The 19,291-nt window shown below is 33.5% G+C and overlaps 1 protein-coding gene across 1 annotated transcript; it reads right to left on the minus strand.

Moving 5' to 3' along the window:
• Positions 1 to 190: 190 nt before the first annotated feature.
• Positions 191 to 6,150, minus strand: LOC137833422 (G-type lectin S-receptor-like serine/threonine-protein kinase At4g27290). The gene is made up of 7 exons (XM_068641777.1): positions 4,785 to 6,150; positions 4,562 to 4,681; positions 1,463 to 1,608; positions 1,178 to 1,388; positions 832 to 1,069; positions 608 to 758; positions 191 to 525 (listed from the first exon to the last, which is right to left on the minus strand). Exons 1-7 carry the CDS (start codon positions 6,058 to 6,060, stop codon positions 220 to 222), a joined length of 2,448 nt encoding a protein of 815 aa, XP_068497878.1. The 5' UTR covers positions 6,061 to 6,150; the 3' UTR covers positions 191 to 219.
• Between the last annotated feature and the right edge of the window lie 13,141 nt (positions 6,151 to 19,291).

Raw genomic sequence — 19,291 nt, forward strand, 5'->3', positions numbered from 1 at the left:
CTCTTCTAGACAAATCTTCGTTATGGCCTTAAAACCCCACTAACAACATAATTAAAATCTCACGCACAACTTTTGACCTTTCACCTATCCAAACTCTCATTCTACTATTTTCTATTAACTTCTAATTTTAAAACCTACAAATTTACATTTAAAGTTTATTCAACACTCTGTTTCTCGTGCCAACACATAATTTCTTCGTCTCCGTCAATCATTGTTCATTTATCGGGCCTCTAACATGGTTATTGTTACATGGTTGCTTGAACTCGTGTCTTTCGAATTTAACCGTAAATCTTCTTCAGCTAAAACATTTCTCGAAATGAAACCGTGTTCTTTGGGCTCAACCAGTTCCATTTGAGTCTCCAACATTAGAATCACGGACGCCATTGTTGGCCTATCTTCTGGGTACTGCTGCACACACAAAAGACTAACATGGAGACAACGCAGAACTTCTGCTATAATACACGACTCCATCTTGTTGGAATCAACCAACTCCATTGCCCTCCCCTTCTTCCATAGTGTCCATGCCTGTGTCATACTAATAAGCATCATTATCATTTGTATATTTAAATTAGACATACATTATTTGAAAGTAGATTCAAGCTCTTACATGACCAACTAGGTTAAGACTCCCATCTGTGTGATAAAATCCTCTATTTTTCTTTCCACATACAATCTCCAACAGTAAAATGCCAAAGCTGAAGAAATCTGATTTCACAGAAAATAATCCATCAACAGCATACTCTGGTGCCATATACCCACTGCAAAACACACATTACATCAAGAACAATATTTAGTGAAAAGAAATTTGGTGTTGGTTACCCAGACACTCACTATGTCCCAACTACTCTTCTTGTGTTTCCTTCAATCTGGTCCCCTCCAAAAATTCTGGCCAATCCAAAGTCGGATATTTTAGGGCTCAAATTTTTATCAAGAAGCACGTTACTTGCTTTGAGATCTCTATGAATAATCCTCAAACGGGAGTCTTGATGAAGATACATAAGCCCTCTTGCAATTCCACATATTATGTGGAAGCTCTGAGGCCACTCTAGCAAATTACTTTTTGTATCATCTGTTTGTTCAAGAAAAAAATGTTATTAACCACTGAATCATTTGAGTAATACGCTTATATCACTGAAGTCATTAACAACCAAATATAGGCTTTGTTGATTTTCCATACCAAATATGAAGGAATCTAGGCTTCCATTTGCCATGTATTCATAAACTAACATTTTTTCTTGTCCTTGAATGCAACAACCAATAAGTTTTACAAGATTTCGGTGCTGAAGTTTTGCAATCAATTTGACTTCATTTATGAACTCTGTCACTCCTTGCCATGAGCTCCTTGAGAGAGTCTTCACAGCAATTTCTTGCATATCAGTTAATACTCCCTGCATACTCAGGATTATGAGTAGATGCTAGGCACTAATATTTATGTTTCTGCCTTTTTTCTAAGAATAGTTACCTTGTACACAGGTCCAAAACCACCTTCTCCAATCTTATTTTCTGCTGAGAAGTCGTTAGTGGCAGTTGCAATTGTGAATAGATCAAACAATTGAACGTCCAGATCATCCACTTGTTTTTCATGGTGTTCTTCTGACAATGATTTTTCTACAAAACGAAGGAAGGACTTCGTAATGTTAATAAATTAAGTGGGGGTATAACTCAAAATAGTGTTGAATGGAGAAATTATAGAATGTTAATTTCGAGAGAGATCATATATATAACACATGGTTCAACAGAAAAATACAAGTGTTTAATTTAATGACTTTATTAAATTTTTTCTTTATGTATTATTTTTTAATGTTTAATTATTTTGCATACAAAATTATTTCTCATTTGGATAATGTGTGACAATGTAAGAATCTATGCATATGTACACTATGGGTCTATTGATTTTAACAAAATAACTTATTATTTATTAAAAAAATCTTTTATTTAATATTAGTCTTTAGAAAATAAATAATAATTTTTGTGATGGATAACATTTATTTGTAATTACCAATAATGTTGTACTTGAAGTTGAGTTAATAATTAATGCATCGGTCAAAACTGGAGAAAAATTTCAAACCAAAAATGTCCTGCAGACCGAGTCAAAACTAATAAAAGAAGAAAAACTAAATGTCTTGGTCAAAACTAATGAAAAGTTTGTTTCGATCAAATAATTTCCCATTATGAACATTGATCTTGGTTTTTTAAAATCTTAAAATAAAATTCAATCCATATCCAATTTAAATCATATTGATTGAATTACATAACAGATTCATTAAAATGAACTTAAATAATTTGATATAACTTAAATTTATATATTTTTTATTTTTTTCTCATCCCTCTACTCTTTAGATTTCTCTATTATGTCTGCGTCATGCTTCACTACTATCTCTTAAAGTCTATAAAAAAACACTAAAATCTCTTATATTTTGGTAGGATTTGTTTTGCAAATATTTGATGAAATTTAAAAAATTCAGGGGAAATATTTACAGAAAACTCATTTCTTATAAACTTTTATAACAGAAAATCGAAAAAAAAATCTCACATGAAAAGTTCAAGTATTGATTTCGGTAATCCTATAGAAAAAAATGTAGTAGTTCCACTCTTGGACAAGTGGTTTTCTACCTGCCATCACTTTGTATGACTTGGTGTCTTAAGTGTGGAATATAATGCAAAGTACAGAAAAAAATATTTTTTTAGATACGTAAGAGCAAGCCAGCACGAATGCATGGAGTGACAGAAAAGTCAAAGAATTTACAAGCACACGAAATGAACCCAAACAAACTATCAAGAAGAGGACGAGTTTTGAATTTAGAGGAGGTAGAAGAAAAGATTGAAAATAAAGAGTTTGATCTTATTACGAAAACTTATATATTTATAGATAATCTGATGATAATAAGTGTCAAATAAAGTTAATTTATTTTTATTAAAATATACTAAATGACTTTATAATATATTAAAAAATAGATTTTATAAATCTAATTTAACTTTATAAAATTAATTTATAAGATGAAATTTGTACTAATAATTGATATATTATATTTTATTTTTAATTAGTGTGAGATTTTTTAACATTTTTCTATAATCAAAAGTCACGCAACAAGAAGAAGCAGATTTCAAGATGAATCCTCCAACCAATGGAGTATTGGGGCTTAAGATTAGATAGAACAAAATTGGGACCTTCTAAAACCTTTCTAGCTACCCATCTTCTCATTAGATCCAGAGTCTAACTATTCGTTAGATGATGGTTGCAAATCTATGGTTTTTGTTTCTATCATGGTGATAAAGAAAATATCCAAACAAGAGTGACTAGATTACTTGAAATGCCCAATAAACTAGACAAAAATTAAGGCTAGTTGAATACAATGATAAAGATTTAATAAATATCGACCAATTGAGAACCAAACACATGGAGGGGGAAAAAGACTTGACAATAAAGACTATATGCAAGGAGACACTAGCATAGGCTACAATTTTGGTAATAAAATCCAAACTCATGCTTTACTCTAATCCAACTTTGACTGAAAAAATTCATGTTTGAGTTTTCTTTCTCATGTATTAACTGGGTAGGGACTAGTTAGGATGGGATTCTATTTTCTTACTTTCATTCTAAAGGTGGTTAAACTATGAACTAATTGGAAGGGTAGAAGTTTAAATTATTATAACACTTAAATTTCTTTATACATTTAATAAGATAGAATTTAATTTTTCAGATTTTTCAATTTTTTTAATATAATATTTAGATTAAAGCATAATACATAAGTAAATGCAAGATTATTTTAAAAACATGTAAACAATTTAAATTTAACAAAGATGGACTTGGGTTTCCCCAAGTCAATAAAATGATGTTGAGTTTAAATTTTTATACTCCCAGTCTTTTGTAATTAAAATCTACCATATGACCGGAGATTAGAGACAGTGAAAAAAATCATAAAACTGTGACATATGCATGTAATAAACAAAAGTAGAAATATTAAATTAGTTTACTCATGATTCAAGATCTATTAACATAAAAAATTAAAACATGACAGTTGGATAAAAGAGTACGCAAAAGGAATCTATTGGGAGATAAGCTATCTAAAATTAATTAGATGATATAAGGAATTGTAAGATAACCAGCATAATAATTATATTTATATAAATATTGTTCTAATTTATATTTGACAAATTTTCCTTCTACCATACCAATTTCAATTTGAATCTTATCATTTTTAAAATTTTTTAACATTATCCTCTATTCTAGATTTAAAACTCCAAAATTTAAAAAATATAATTTAAAACTAGAATATAAAATCTGAAAATACATTTTGAAAAAATAATTTTATCAGTTTCACCCCTTTCATCTAAGATCATCTTGTCATTTTCCAACACCATTTTCATCATTTTGTAAGACCATTTTTCTTTATTTCACTCACAAATCGGTTGCAGGTCCTTGATATGGTGGAAGAATAATTTACCTTCAAATTTAACACTCTACCAAGTTATATATAGAAAAGTTTTGTAACCAAAAAGATATATAGAAAAAAAAGCGCAGTCATGTGTTGGGTAAAAAACTGTGAATAAACAAATTTACCAGATTTGTTCCTCCGAATTCTGCAGAATAAATAGGAACATAATAGAACGCCACAAACTGCTGCAACGGTGGAAACAACTATTGGAAGCGTCTTGATCTTGTTGTGGCTATATACAGACCCTAGAGAGTTAGAACAGATAATGGATAAAGTTAAAGAGATTTTAGCATTTTGAAAGTTGAAACTCACATGAAAAGATGAAAGTTAGAGTGATCTTGAGTTTACCTAACTCAGAAGCAGCCATCCTTATATATAGGTCTTGCTTACCAGTTTGAAACTGTCTCATGTCAATGAGATCTCCAAACCACATGACACATCCACTACCTCCATTTCTTATGTCTGAATTTGTATAGGCCATGCAAGAACAATTATTCAAACAGTTCACTCTGCATTCTTCTAGACCGATACTCTCATCCAACCAAGTATGTGTAGTATCTGGAACTTTCAGCCCTTCAAATTTCAGAAACCCACCTTTGTCTGTACCATTGCAAATTAACGGTGTATTACGGACACATCCTTCAGTCCAATCCGATGAGTACCATTTCTGAGGTGACTTTGGATTGAAACCTTTCAAACATTGGCACACTTGTGATTGGGTTGTTACGCAGTTTCCATAGGGTCCACAAAGGCCATAGTTGTCACAAATCTCATTTGGGAGGTATCTACATGTCCTCCAATTTTGGCCACCCTCCACCCACACGTACCCAGAAAGTGTACCGGTTTCGTTTATTACATTTATGGAGAGCACAGAATCATTTGCAAGGCTATAGGTGTAATATATCTCCTCCTTGTTGCTGACAAAATTGAACTCAAAAACGGTGTTGTTCTGTAGATCTGGTGTTCCACTAAAATATAGGCCATTCCAAGGTCCAAACCTGAACCATTTTTGTGTTCCCTTCATGGTATAAAACTCAGGATAGTTGTAGAGTTTTAAGACCCTAGAAACCTCTCCTGGGGATGGGTCTTCTGGACTCTTCCACGCAGTATAACTCCATTCAAGACTAGTTCGGAGGTCTTGTCCATACTTCATCCCAGGGAAGAGTGTGTCAGAGGGATAGTCAAAGCTTTGCCACAAATATTCTTCTTCCTTTGTTTCTCCTTCGTTTCTTATAAGAAGATTGCCACTGTCTAGGAGCACAGCCACTGGATTCTGTGCTTGTTTGAGAGTGTTGGTGTGCCAAACAACAGATCCATTTTGGGTGAGAACAAGATTTCCTGTGGGGTTCAGTGTTAAGATACCAGAAGAATCATTGATGGGGTTGGCTCTATTAGCAACCCAAAGGACTTTCTGAACTGGGATGTTCCTGTACCAAAGGCCCAGGTAACGTTTCTGGGAATTACCCGGGCTGAAGAACCCTAATTCAAACTTTCCACCATTTGACACCAAGGTCTGCTCATCCCTCAGGACTTGAGACACTTTTATCGAACTATTTGCTATGGAAATTTTGAGAGAGGGAACAAGTATGCATGCAACCATAATCATGAAAGTAAGAATGTGCATTCTGTCAGAGCTTTTGTGTGTCGTACAAGGTTATTTTGATATTGATGATATAGATTGAGCTAAGTGTTTGTTCAACTGGAAATTGGAAAATTCAGGACAAACTCAGGAGTGCCGTGAAGTATGTATGCTTTGTTTTTTTTTTTCAAACTTGATCACTTTCCAAGTTGACATATATACTAATTTGGCTCTTCATTTCTAACATGACTGCTGATAAAAACAAAAATTCTGACTTGACTTCCAAGTCAACTACTAACCCCACCTTCTTCTTAGAGAGATATTACTAATTAATTTAATACAATAAATCCAGATCTTATTAATAACTTTCATATAGCTGTCAACCAATTTTAGCATAACACGATTCCTTCCCCTTTTCTTCGAAGAATTTCAAAGATCCTTTTTCCAGAGATGAAAGATTATTGGGGTGGTGATACTTTAACACCCCATAGAATAAGATACACATTTTACATCCTAATAAATTATTATTTTAACTATATTTATTTTATTTTTTAATTTAAAATATTATTATAAGTGTCACACGTACTTTGTTTATTGTTTGAGTGTCAAAATAAACTTTTTCAAGATTATTGCCAAGTGAAAAAAGTTAAAAGAAGCACAAAGCTTAATTGAAAGCTGAAATATAAAAAGATTTATCCTGTATAAGTAGGGTCACAAAGAACCATCTACTCTCTAATATTATAGTTGGATCTTGGAGAGGTGACACTGGAAAGATACAATATTGATGTAAATTAAAAAAAAAAAAAAACTAGAATCACCTCCTATCTAAAATCTTAAAAACAATAGGTATAAGGCCTCCTATCCAAAATCTTGAAAAAAAATAGGTATAAGATTTGTTTTCTTTATATAGTGTTTAATTTTCTATTTTTACTCAGTAACATATACTCATATTTACACTTGAGTTCCTGTCGAATATATACTTGTCAATCCTTTTTAGCTCCAACACAATTATTTCCATCTTTCTTATAAGAATTTATAGAAAGTTCAATAAATTTAAATATTCTTCGCCAAAAATGGAATGTTTTGTCAAAGGTTAAAAGAAGCAAAAGGCATTCAAAGCTAAACTCTTAGAGTTAAATGCTAAAGAAGGTTTGCCTCGTTCCTATAACTTAAAGACAAATTTAGGTTAGTTCAAGACAACTAATTTTTAAAAGAATTAAGAAATTGCATTTACCTTCCACTATAGGACATTGGTATTCTCTTATAGTTTTAAAATTGTTCTGAATAAGGGGTTGAGAGAGTAACGTTGGGTATGTTTTCGTCCAACTCGCCCAATTACGCCTAAGCTAGAAGTCACTGAGCCCAAGCCCAACTAGGTTAAATATGAGTTGTGAGGCACAACCCTAAAAATCAATTGGGAGAATAAAAGGTGTTAAAAAACCCTAGACGAGGCAACCATCAAGGAGAAACATTATGGATCTTCTTTTCTTGCTTTCCATTGTAATGGCCAACATGGGTGGTTAATTCTGTTAGAATATATGGCCTTAAACGAGAGGGGGGGTGAATTGTTTAAGAGGGATTTTCGCAAACTTTGATGGTATAATGAAAATCAATTTGAATTACAGAGAAAAGAATCAAGGAATCAAATACCCAAAACTGTTTTAAGATGATATCAGAAAAACAATCGGTTGTTTTGTCGAAACAATCGGTTGTTTTTATCAGCAGTTTATAAAAACAACTTAAAAACAAAATTTAAAGAGTTAAGGGTAAGAGATAAGCACAGAAGCAATTTATACTGGTTCACTCTTACACCAAGAGCTACATCCAATCCCCAGAAACCACTAGGTATTCCACTATGCAATCAAAACCAGATTACAAACACCACACACCAAAGTAGTGACCTTGAATCCCTCAAGAAACACACTACCTTTGGCAAACCACACCAAGAATGTTGATCTTGAACCCCTCAAGAACACACAACACTCCTTGGCAACACAAACACAGAAATATAGTAATCAAGGAAGAAGGGAATAGAATACACCTGGGTATTACAAAGCTTAAAGTTTAGAATTACAACCCAATCCTATTCCACACTTAAGAATGATCCAAAGCTCTTTCAAATCTTGAAAAAAATGTTTTGATAAACTCTTTCTGTTACTCCAAGATTAGGAGCGTAAAACCACCTTTATATAGACCCACCAAGTGGTCAAAATCATTTAATAAAGGAGCCAAGTTAGTTAGGATCATTTAAAACATATTAAAATCGCTTAACAGAATTCTGTTAAGATTTGCAGGAAAACAATCGGTTGTTTTGTCGAAACAATCGATTGTTTTGGTTTGACAGCAAAGTCAACCAAGTTTTTCAAAAGCAGCTAAGGTAAAACAACCTGTTGAATTTTTTACAGCTTTTTAGAAAACACATCTTTTCAAAAGGTTAAAGATTCAAATGAACTTGGATCATCTTAAGGAGTGAATTAACAAGTTTCAAACAACTAGACAACACACACACCCAACAGCAAGGTCTTCAAGCTTTCCAAAGATTACATTCACAAATATTCATCAACCCCATGACCACCAATGTGGTTGCCATTCATAAAAAGCTTTGAATTTCAAGGAAAACAAAGAATATATCTCTTTATGATCTAATTTAGAGGCACAAAGAATGCATATTTGACTCATAATGGGTTATGAAAGAAAAGAAACAGTTGTAATCATGCATAAGAAATCATGACAACTTTATTCAAATGTTCCAGAGGTAAAACAATCGGTTGTTTCGTGAAAACAATCGGTTGTTTTTCTGAGACAACAAGAAAATGTTATTTTCCAAAGCAAATCATCTTTCAAAGTGATGGGAAATGCATAATGAAATACATTCATACCTTTGCATTACCTCAAGCATGTTTAGAATCTCATTTGGTCTTATGAAGCCAAAAGCATAGGATGAACATATACAACTTACTTTACATAGGTCATGAATTTTGACTTGTCAAGAATTTGAGTAAGGTGTATACTCTTGAACCATAAACATCACTTTGATTATTCTTCATCATAGCACCTGTACTTGAAAGGTCCTGTAACACAGAATTGATGCTTATACAAAGCAAGTATAACAGCAAGATAACAAGACACACACAAACCAGTTTTCTGCATATACAACATTAGCAGAAAAACCAGAAAAAAATTAAAGTGTTCAAGTGCTTTCAAGTGCAGAGAAGCAACAACATAATGCATCAGTTTTAAAGCTATCTTATACAACCAAATCAAGCATAAACAGCTCCCCCTATTTGATCTACAAATAGACAATGAGAAGGCTTGTACAAAGCAGAAATCAGAATGATAATAGAGTAGTCCAGCAGTACAAACAATGATGACATTTCAAGAATAGAACATGACATAGAGCTTTCAAGAAAACAAGTGGATATAACTTTTATTATCAAATTCTGAGGCACACTCAATGTATATTTGTCCAAAAGCAAGATTTGAAAAAGAGGAATGGTTTAATCATGCATAAGCAAACTTGGCAGCATTATACAAAGGTGCTAGAGGAAAAACAATCAGTTGTTTTTAAAAACAACAGGTTGTTTTACTGTGACAGCAAAAAGAACATTTTTCACAACCAAAAATTACCTTTTAATTTGATGAAAAAGCAGTATGCAATTTGTTTATACCTTTGCACAGAGAACCCCAAAAGATTCACCCAAAAAGAAGACTTTGAGATGTTCATATGATCATAAAGCATACTTACATAAATTGTGAAATGAAAACACACATACTCTCTTTGAAGTTTCTCTTTTGATCAACACTATGCATGTGCCAAGGATGTCTCTTGACTTTCAAAGAACCTTGCAAGACATATTCAATTGAAGGTGTAGGTACAAAGATTGACTTTACTCTTGTCGCTTTTCCCTTTGACAGTCATTCTTCAAGTCCAAAAATGATTCTTGGCTGCCAAGGATACCTACAAGAAAAGATTAAGAAGCAAGATTTGGTCCCCTTATGAATTTGGGTCCAATGATGTTAGTAGGAACCTTAGAATCCTTAGGAACCCATTTCAAAATACCTTTAGGAACAGAAAACCTTCTTACTCTGCAAAATCTAATAGTGTGGCCCATTTTCATGCAGTAATGACAAATTTCAACCGGTTGTTTCGATAAAACAACAGGTTGTTTTTCAAAGAAACTTGAAAAGGGTTTTGAAACATATCTGTTATTGCTTTTTGGATTAAACCCCAACCCAGCCTTGCCAAAAACACATTTTTGAGAAGCAAGAACAGTTTCAAGATTGGATTGGCCTTTGGAAAACTTGTCCATGGTTTTTAAAAGATAGTGAACCTTCTTTTGAAGAGATTCACAATTTTCACAAGAGCTAGAATCACACTTGCAAGAAGAGTTTTTGTAAATCATTTCAAGACTTTCAAAATATGTTTTTGAATGGTTCAACTCTTCTTCCAAAATCTTGACTCTATTTTTCAACGAGTTTTTTAAACCTTTCAACCGTTTATTTAAAAGGGTCAACCTATTAGCTTCTTCACGAGTCTCATTGAAGGCCTCAAGAAGTTGACTATAATTCTCAAAATTAATAGAAGTGCTTGAACTTACACTGCTTGTGTCACTTTCTTCTTCATCACTCGAAGGGGAGCTTGATGAGTCATGATTATAAGCTTTTCTTGATTTTCCTTTCTTCTCATGCTTCTTGAAGTTTTTCCTCTCTTTGTTGGGACATTCAGTTTTAATATGACCTTGTTCACCACATCCAAAGCATGTATATTTGTTAGTGTTAAACTCAGTAGGTTTCTTGTTATCATACTTGTTGAATGAGTCACTTTTGTTGTTTCTCTTCTTTAGGGACTTGCTGAATTTCTTAAACAGCAACCTAAATGTTTCCTCTTCACTCTCATCGCTTGAGTATTGACAGTTTTTGTTCCCAGCAGCTTGACTTGATCCAAATTCTTCTTTTGTCATATGACAAACCTCTTTTCTGGATTCTGAAGAGAAAGATTCAACAAAAGATTCTTCTTTGTCCATCAAGGCACTCCTTGGATTCTTGAGATACTGTTCAAGGGTATTCCACATTTCTTTGGCAGAACTACATTCAGAAACCTTGAGCAATTCATTAGAATCAAGTGCAAATACAATGATGTTCATAGCTACACAATCAAGATGTTCTCTTTCAGAAGAAACATTTTCAGATATAGGCATGAGATAGCTATTTGCAATAACATTCTAGATTTTTCTATCTATAGATTCAACAAATAATTTCATTCTTATACACCATAATTCATATTTCATACCACAAAACAAAGGTGGTTTGCTTAAACAGGCACCTTCCCCAAAAGAAAACTTTTCAGCCATTTAAAAAAGATTTAGGATCAAAACTTGAATATCTTTCAAGAACTTAGCTCTTGATGCCAATTGTTAGAATATATGGCCTTAAACGGGAGGGGGGGGGGTGAACTGTATAAGAGGGATTTTCGCAAACTTTGATGGTATAATGAAAATCAATTTGAATTACAGAGAAAAGAATCAAGGAATCAAATACCCAAAACTGTTTTAAGATGATATCAGAAAACAATCGGTTGTTTTGTCAAAACAATCGGTTGTTTTTATACTGAGCACACAAGCAATTTATACTGGTTCACTCTTACACCAGGAGCTACATCCAGTCCCCAGAAACCACTGGGTATTCCACTATGCAATCAAAACCAGATTACAAACACCACACACCAAAGTAGTGACCTTGAATCCCTCAAGAAACACACTACCTTTGGCAATCCACACCAAGAATGTTGATCTTGAACCCCTCAAGAACACACAACACTCCTTGGCAATACAAACACAGAAATACAGTAATCAAATAAGAAGGGAATAGAAAGCTTAAAGTTCAGAATTACAACCCAATGCTATTCCACACTTAAGAATGATCCAAAGCTCTTTCAAATCTTGGAAAAACTGTTTTGATAAACTCTTTCTGTTACTCCAAGATTGGGAGCGTAAAACCACCTTTATATAGACCCACCAAGTGGTCAAAAGCATTTAATAAAGGAGCCAAGTTAGTTAGGATCATTTAAAACATATTAAAACCGCTTAACAGAATTCCCTCGCATAATTATAACAACAACTTAAAATGAAGCTCAGACGTTTAATAGCAATTAACATTTAAAGTCTATTCCTAGCACTCAAATATGTTAAGTATTGTTGTTTAGGTCCAAACCCTAAAAATACCTCCCGGTCAGATTTAGGATTCTCAATTTGTCACGGAAAGTTAAAAGTAAAACAACAATACCAATAATCAATCAAGAACTGAATATTAATATATAAGATATCACCTCAATACATAAGAGTTTGAGCAGATTACTCCCAATCCTAAAGGGTAGAATTAGCCACGCATACTTCTACCACCTTCCATTCTTACAATTCACTCTATGGTGTTTTCCTCTCAATCTAGCACACTAGGGTTGAGCCTCTAGCCCTCTATTTAACCTAGTTTTCAAGGGTTAGGTTGCTTCCTGTGTCGCGCTAATGGGCTATATGATAAAACATAAAAAAGGCCCAATCTTTCTTTGCATCTTTTTCCATTTTGGGACCTTCCAACTTTCTCTTTTTAGCTCAAATTATTCTCCTTTACTCCAAATCTTCAATCCTCCCTAGATATCTGATATTGACACTAAATTTGGGAATAAAATGCTCTAATTCAAATAAAGCTCATAAAAATGTAAAAAGGTATAAATTCATAAATTAAGGATTATTTTATATGTAAATTAACAATAAATCCTCATAAGTTTCTATATTTTAATATGAAATATTACTGAAATTAGACACTTATCAGTCTCCCCAACTTAGAATCTTGCTTGTCCTCAAGCAAAGTAAATGAATATATTTTGAATTTAAATATCAAACAGCTTAATTCACTAAACAACAGATCAAATTAAAAACTTATGATGCTCCAAATTAAAATATAGAAAAATATAGACACAATCAACTTCTAGGATCAAATCAAAACAAATAAATGACAATTCATCAGAATATCTTCTCATATGCTCACGAATAAGTGTTTCTCTCTATTTTCACTGAATCATAACAAATCATAGTTGCTTTTCATTTCATCTTCAAATCACAAACATATTAGAAACATGAATCTTGAGGTCTTTTCTAGGGTTGTAAGGAGGTTGGGCTTCAAAAAAAAAAATTGGTTTTTCAGATAACAAAATGCACATCTTAAAGAAGAAGAACATACCTACAATCCAATTTATAGAGAACATATATGTTCTCTAATCACCGCTTTCTTTCAAGATCACACTTTTCCTCATTTTTCTTTCTACCCTTTTTATGATTTCCAACCATTTTTTTTTTCAATCAATAGGAATAGATTTTTCCTATTTTCAACTTTTTGAATTTTCAACAATTAAAACCAACAATTCTCTTTTCTATATGTATTGCATCTATGTTCTCCTTCCTTAAACATGCTAAAGGGTAGGAAAATATGTCATTAAAGGTTAAGGTGCAATATGAACAAAAAATTTATTGGCCCAAAGAGGATATATTAAAAAATGGAATTCTAATAAGATAAAGGTTGGCTCTTTAGCCTTGGGTTCCTAATTTTCACAAACAAATGCCTCAATCATCTTCATGTTCTTTTATGATGTAACAAAAATAAAAATTAAGCAACCACAACTGTCAATTCATCAGTAAAACTCTAAAAACTGTTTAAGGTTCACACATTCACTTGATTTAATTGGTTTCATTCCTTTTTGTCTTGTCATTATCTGTCCTAATCAATCATCCTGTTAAATTTTCATGTATCATAATTTTAACTACATTTGAATAGTGATTCAATCATATTTTCTTTTCCAACCCGTGTCTAATTCATCTCACTATTTAATATTTAAACACAAATTCTTTTTTCCACAATTCAAAATTAATATTCTAGTTCGTTTTTATTTGAAGAATAAACTAGAAAACAAACAAATTAAAACTGAAATTTATTCAAGAAAGATAATTCAAAACCTAAAACTAGCAAACTAACAAAAACAACAAATTTATTCAAAATACAAAATAAGTAATTAAAACAAACTAAAAAAAATAAGCAAATAAACAAAAAACAAAATAACCGAAAAAAATAAAATAAAATAAAAATAAACAAAAAAATAAAATTCAAATAACTGAATATAAAAGAGCATTAGAAAGATAAAATCATATTTTTGCTCAATCCTCTCTTCTTAAAAAGTCATCCAGCTTTTTGTTAAAATCTTTATCTACAATCTTGCTTCATTTGTTGCATCTGTCCCCCTGAATAATAGAACCTGCCCTCAATTCAAAATACATAACCTGTAAAATAATTAGGAGGCATATAAGATTTATATATATATATATTTAAAATAAAATCAATAAAGGTAACAAAACAACATAAAACTAAAATGTGGATTGGGTTCTCTCCCAGTAAGCGCTCGTTTAACGTCATCTAGCTTGATGCCTGTTTATTTCAAGGTGAAAAACTCTCTTTGTTGCATCCTTTTGTACACATTATTCCCTTGCCTTAAAATTTTTAAGACCATAAAAAAGATTTAAAGTTACCTCCTCATCTTGAGTTCTAACTTGAAGTTCTCCTTTGTCAACGTCAACTATGATTCTAGCAGTCTTCATAAAGGGTCTTCTAAGTATCAAGGGAACCTCCTCATCACAACAAAATCCACAGGGAATGTGAATTTATCCACCTTGAGAAGAACATCTTCAACCACACCATATGGATACTTAGTTACTTGATCAACTAACTTTAAAGTCATCTTGGTGGGTTTAATCTCCAAATCACCTATTTTCTTCAATATTGCCCAAGGAATTAGATTTATACTTGTCCCCAAATCCAGCAAGGCATTGTCCACAGATAAAGCACCTATAGACACTAGAAGATTAAAACTTCTTGGGTCCTTGAATTTTTTAGGCAAGCTTTTTCGAATAAGGGCATTGTATCTATCCTCCAGCTCTATATTTCTTTCTTCAATGTAGCTCCTATTCTTTCGAAATCTTTCAAATGTTGAATCTTGCTTCAAGTTTCCTACAAAATAATTTTTAGGGAGCAATTTATCAAAGAATTTTCTTTCCTTCTCTTTTTTTGAAGGAGGATGAGGATATGATAAATCTTTTTCAATAACACCTCTCCTTATTTTTAATTTTTTCCTCCTCACTTCTTTTCTTTTCTCTCTCTAACTCCTCAGTCTCATCTTCCTTTTCAGTTACTACATTATTGCAATGCTCTTTTGGGTTGGTTTGGCTATCAACTGAAAATTGGCCACTTTGTATTTCTTCAAATTGTTTGGCCACTTTTCCCATCTGGATCTCTATATTCCTGACTGTTGTCATGCTATTTTCTTCCATTCTCACAAGCTTTGTCAGGGCGTCTTCAACTTTACTCATTCTTTCAAGCATGGATGGATCCTCAGCTTCAGATGAATTGTTTTGATAAGAACAACGATCATTAGGATGATCACCTCCACAAAAATCACACCTGATTGCTTGACTTTGACCTTGAGATGAATGAACAACATATAATTGTTGGGGCAATTTAGCCATTTGTGCGGTTAGCTGCTCAATATGTTGTGTCAAAATTTTATTTTGAGATAAGAGTGCATCTTATAACAACCCTTCCTTTTGAGTATTTTGTCTATCATGTTGGGCTTGATAATCAGTTGACGCAAATGCAGCAATAATCGTTGTCACTTGTTCTACATCAAGAGCCATCATTGTGCCGCCAACTATAGCATGTAAGAGCATCTTTGTGTCAAATCTGAGACCGGTGAGAAATATGCTCAGTTGAGCAATATCTTCAAAACCATGATTTGGGCATTTTCTAAGTATCATTTTAAATCTTTCCCATGTCTCACAAAATAATGATTCATCTACTCCTTGTCTGAACACAAAAATTTCAGACTTTGCTTTGATGTAGCGAGAAATTGGAAAAAAAAATTTGCAGAAATTTTTCCTCTACATCCTTCCAACTAGTGAGACTCTGATTTGGAAGTGATCTGAGGCAATCCTTAGCCTTTTCTGCCAATGACAAACAAAACAAGCGCATATAAACATTTTCAAGATCACCTTATTGAAAGCCCATTGTTCCCACCAATTCATAGAATGTAGACAAATGTGAACATGGATCCTCATGATCCATTGCTTTGAATTGATGGGTAATGATGAGAGTGAGAAAAGCGGGTTTTATTTCCAAGGCCTTGGTGGTAGCAGGTATTGTAATACTAGAAAAATGTCTTGGCCCTTGATACATAACATAATCTTCAAGTGTCCTATTAGGAGGTGATGCTTGATTTTCTGTCATGTTACTTTCCTAAAAAGTATAAGTGAAAAAAAAAAACATAGTATTTTTTTTCTTTTTTTAAAAAATAATAAATAAAATTAAAGACAAATAAATAAATTTGAAGATAAAATAAAAACAAACAAAAATAAATCTGCAAAATAAAATAACAAAAATAGAACAATAAACAAAAAAAATATAAAATATAAAATAAAACACTAAAATGACTCTAAGAGAAAAAGAAAAAGTAAATATTCATAAAAAATATAGATAACGACTTACGTAAACTAAAAACTAAAGACAAAAAAAAAAGAAAACAAAAAAACAAAAAAAAAAGAATAAATAAAAAATATAAAACTAAAATAAATAAAAACTTAAGAATAACATACTTAAAATAACAAATAAATACTAGGAGTAAAATAAAAACAAAATAAAACTAAAACAAAATAAAACAGAAAAATATAATCCTAAACAACTAAATGCTATGTAAACTAAGTTTTCGTAAAAATAAAAACTAAAATTAATAATAATTAATAATTAAAACAAATAAATAGAAACTACGTATACCTAAATAAAACTACGTAACTAAAGCTAAAGAAAAAGAACTATAATAAAATATAATAAAATCAAAAGGAAAATAAAAAATAAATCTAAAAATAAATAGAAACAAATAAAATCAAAATAAGAATTAAAATAATACAGTAAATCTGCAAATTAAAATAAAATCAAATAAAATACAAACAAATCTGTTTAAAACAAAATAAAAACAGTAAAAAATAAAAACAAAAAAATTAAAACAAATTAAAATATTCACAATATTTAGGAAATTATACTCAACAACTCAAACATGTTCCCCGACAACGGCGCCAAAAACTTGATGACTTTTTACGGCAAGTGCACCGCGTTTGTCAGAAGTAATAATTGTCCCTAAAGACGGATATCGATCCCACAAGAAACAATGAATTATCGAGTACAATAATCGCTAAATATAAAAACAGAACAATAAAAAATAGACAAAGAATTGGTTGCTTCAAGTTGGAAAAAATAGGAACTAGGTTTCATCTTTCTCACTCTTATGTATTTTGATTAGCATGTCAATATTAAGTTCTTTGATTGAAATTGAGGTCCGTATAAAAATCATTTATATCGATTCCTCGCATATAAAATCCTTAAGAATGTCCCATAGCTATCGATCTCTCGCATAATTATAAGAACAAATTAGAACGAAGCTCAGACTTTTAATAACAATTAACATTTAAAGTCTATTCCTAGCACTCAAATATGTTAAGTATTGTTGTTTAGGTCCAAACCCTAAACATACCTCCCGATCAGATTTATGATTCTCAATTTGTCACGGAAAGTTAAAAGTAAAACAACAATACCAATAATCAATCAAGAACTGAATATTAATATATAAGATATCATCTCAATACATAAGTGTACCGCCCTGGTGGTCGGGTGTGATGACGTGGCATCCTGCTACAGTATAGGCGTGTTGACAAGGCGTCAGGTTGGCACAAAGGAAGAAAGTCGGGGGGGCACGTGTAGTCGCCAGTTGTTAAGCTGGCGTGTTCCGACTTCCAGCTTACCAGAATAGGCGATCGCCAGGTTAAAGATGAAGTCGCCAGATGTAGACCCAGGCGACCAAGCAGTCGGAGATCGCCAGAGCAAGCACATCGCCAAAGATGAAAGAGAAGCAGATTATGAAGGCGGCCGGCGAGACCACAGGGAAGGTGTATGAAGGCCCTAACTCGCCAGTTCCAGTAGAGATCGCACTCCTAAGTTAGCTATGCACTGGGCAGTACCATGCATAACTAACTTAGCCAAAATGAGAGCAGAAGCAGCGCCAAGTCAGGGAGCCTCCAGATGATGGCACGTGTACAGTTGGATGCGAGCCACGTGTCCAAGTCTGTAACTGCCAGGAGAGAGAAAACCACCAGGTATATAAGAGCTCTTAACGAACTTTCTGAGGTACGCACGTTCAGTTCATACACTTTACGCTTGCGAGTGATAGAGCTGATTGTGAGAGAGGATTTGCACGGTTCTAGTTCTCTTAGTTTTTGGTGATACCGTCACTGACTTGAGCGTCGGAGTGCGATCGGCCGCAGCGGCGCCGTATCGTTTCTTTGCAGGTTCTTGAAGTAGATCCCGGAGAGGAACGAAGGGGAGAAGCGGTGCGCACGTCGATCCTTTGACGAGGCATTCTCCAGCGTTCCGGTCAACAGGCAGGATCATCAGGCGCCCACCGTGGGGCTGTGTAAAGCTTGCTCCCATCCACAGCGCAAGTTTGGAGGTTTTCGAGGTTTTCAGCGTGGTTGTGTGCTGGTGCAACCGTCGTTCGCGGTCTCTTTGAGTTTCGTTCGGTGAGATTACATTTTGAACCGTTCGTTTGGCTTTTCGATCGGTGGAGTAAGGTTTTCTGCTGTTTACGCGTAATCTGTTCGGTGGAAGTTCGAGTTCTTTCGTTTGTTTGGCTGTTCGCGGGGAAACGTTGGTTTCTGGTGAAGTTGCGGTTTTCGTTGAAGGCTTACGGTGTTCTTGAATTTTCTTGCGCAAGTTTCGCGCTATTTTCTCTGATTGATCGCTGATTCGATCGTGACTGAAGTGTTGTTCGCTGCATTCCTGTGTTTCGCTGAAGTTAATGAGAAAAATGAGAAGCAATCGTTCCAGTCCCGTGGCGCCTGTCGCTGCTGAAGGCGACGCCGCCATGACCATGGCGCAGATGGCAGAGATGATGCGCTCGTTGCAGGCAACTGTGGAAGCCTCGCGCGTAGAGCAGGCGAGGATACATGAGGACCTGGTCGCCTCTCGCGCCAGGAACGAGGAACTCAGCAAGGTGACTGAGGAGCTGCGTCGAGCTCTTCAGGAGCAGCAAGGACGTTCTTCTGTTGAAGAGGTGGCACCGTCGACGCCACCTCGTGTTTTCCCAATGCCCTTTGTTCAGGCGATTACCGACACGCCTATTCCCACGAGCGTGGTT

The sequence above is a fragment of the Phaseolus vulgaris genome, chromosome 11 (assembly GCF_000499845.2).
Source record: "Phaseolus vulgaris cultivar G19833 chromosome 11, P. vulgaris v2.0, whole genome shotgun sequence".
NCBI lineage: Eukaryota > Viridiplantae > Streptophyta > Magnoliopsida > Fabales > Fabaceae > Phaseolus > Phaseolus vulgaris.

Coding starts and splice junctions, on each gene's coding strand:
- LOC137833422 (XM_068641777.1), bottom strand. CDS start 6,060: ATGCACATTCTTACTTTCATGATTATGGTTGCATGCATACTTGTTCCC. Junction 4,682..4,784: donor GATGGCTGCTTCTGAGTTAG/GTAAACTCAAGA, acceptor CTAACTCTCTAG/GGTCTGTATATAGCCACAAC. Junction 526..607: donor GTCTTAACCTAGTTGGTCAT/GTAAGAGCTTGA, acceptor AGTATGACACAG/GCATGGACACTATGGAAGAA.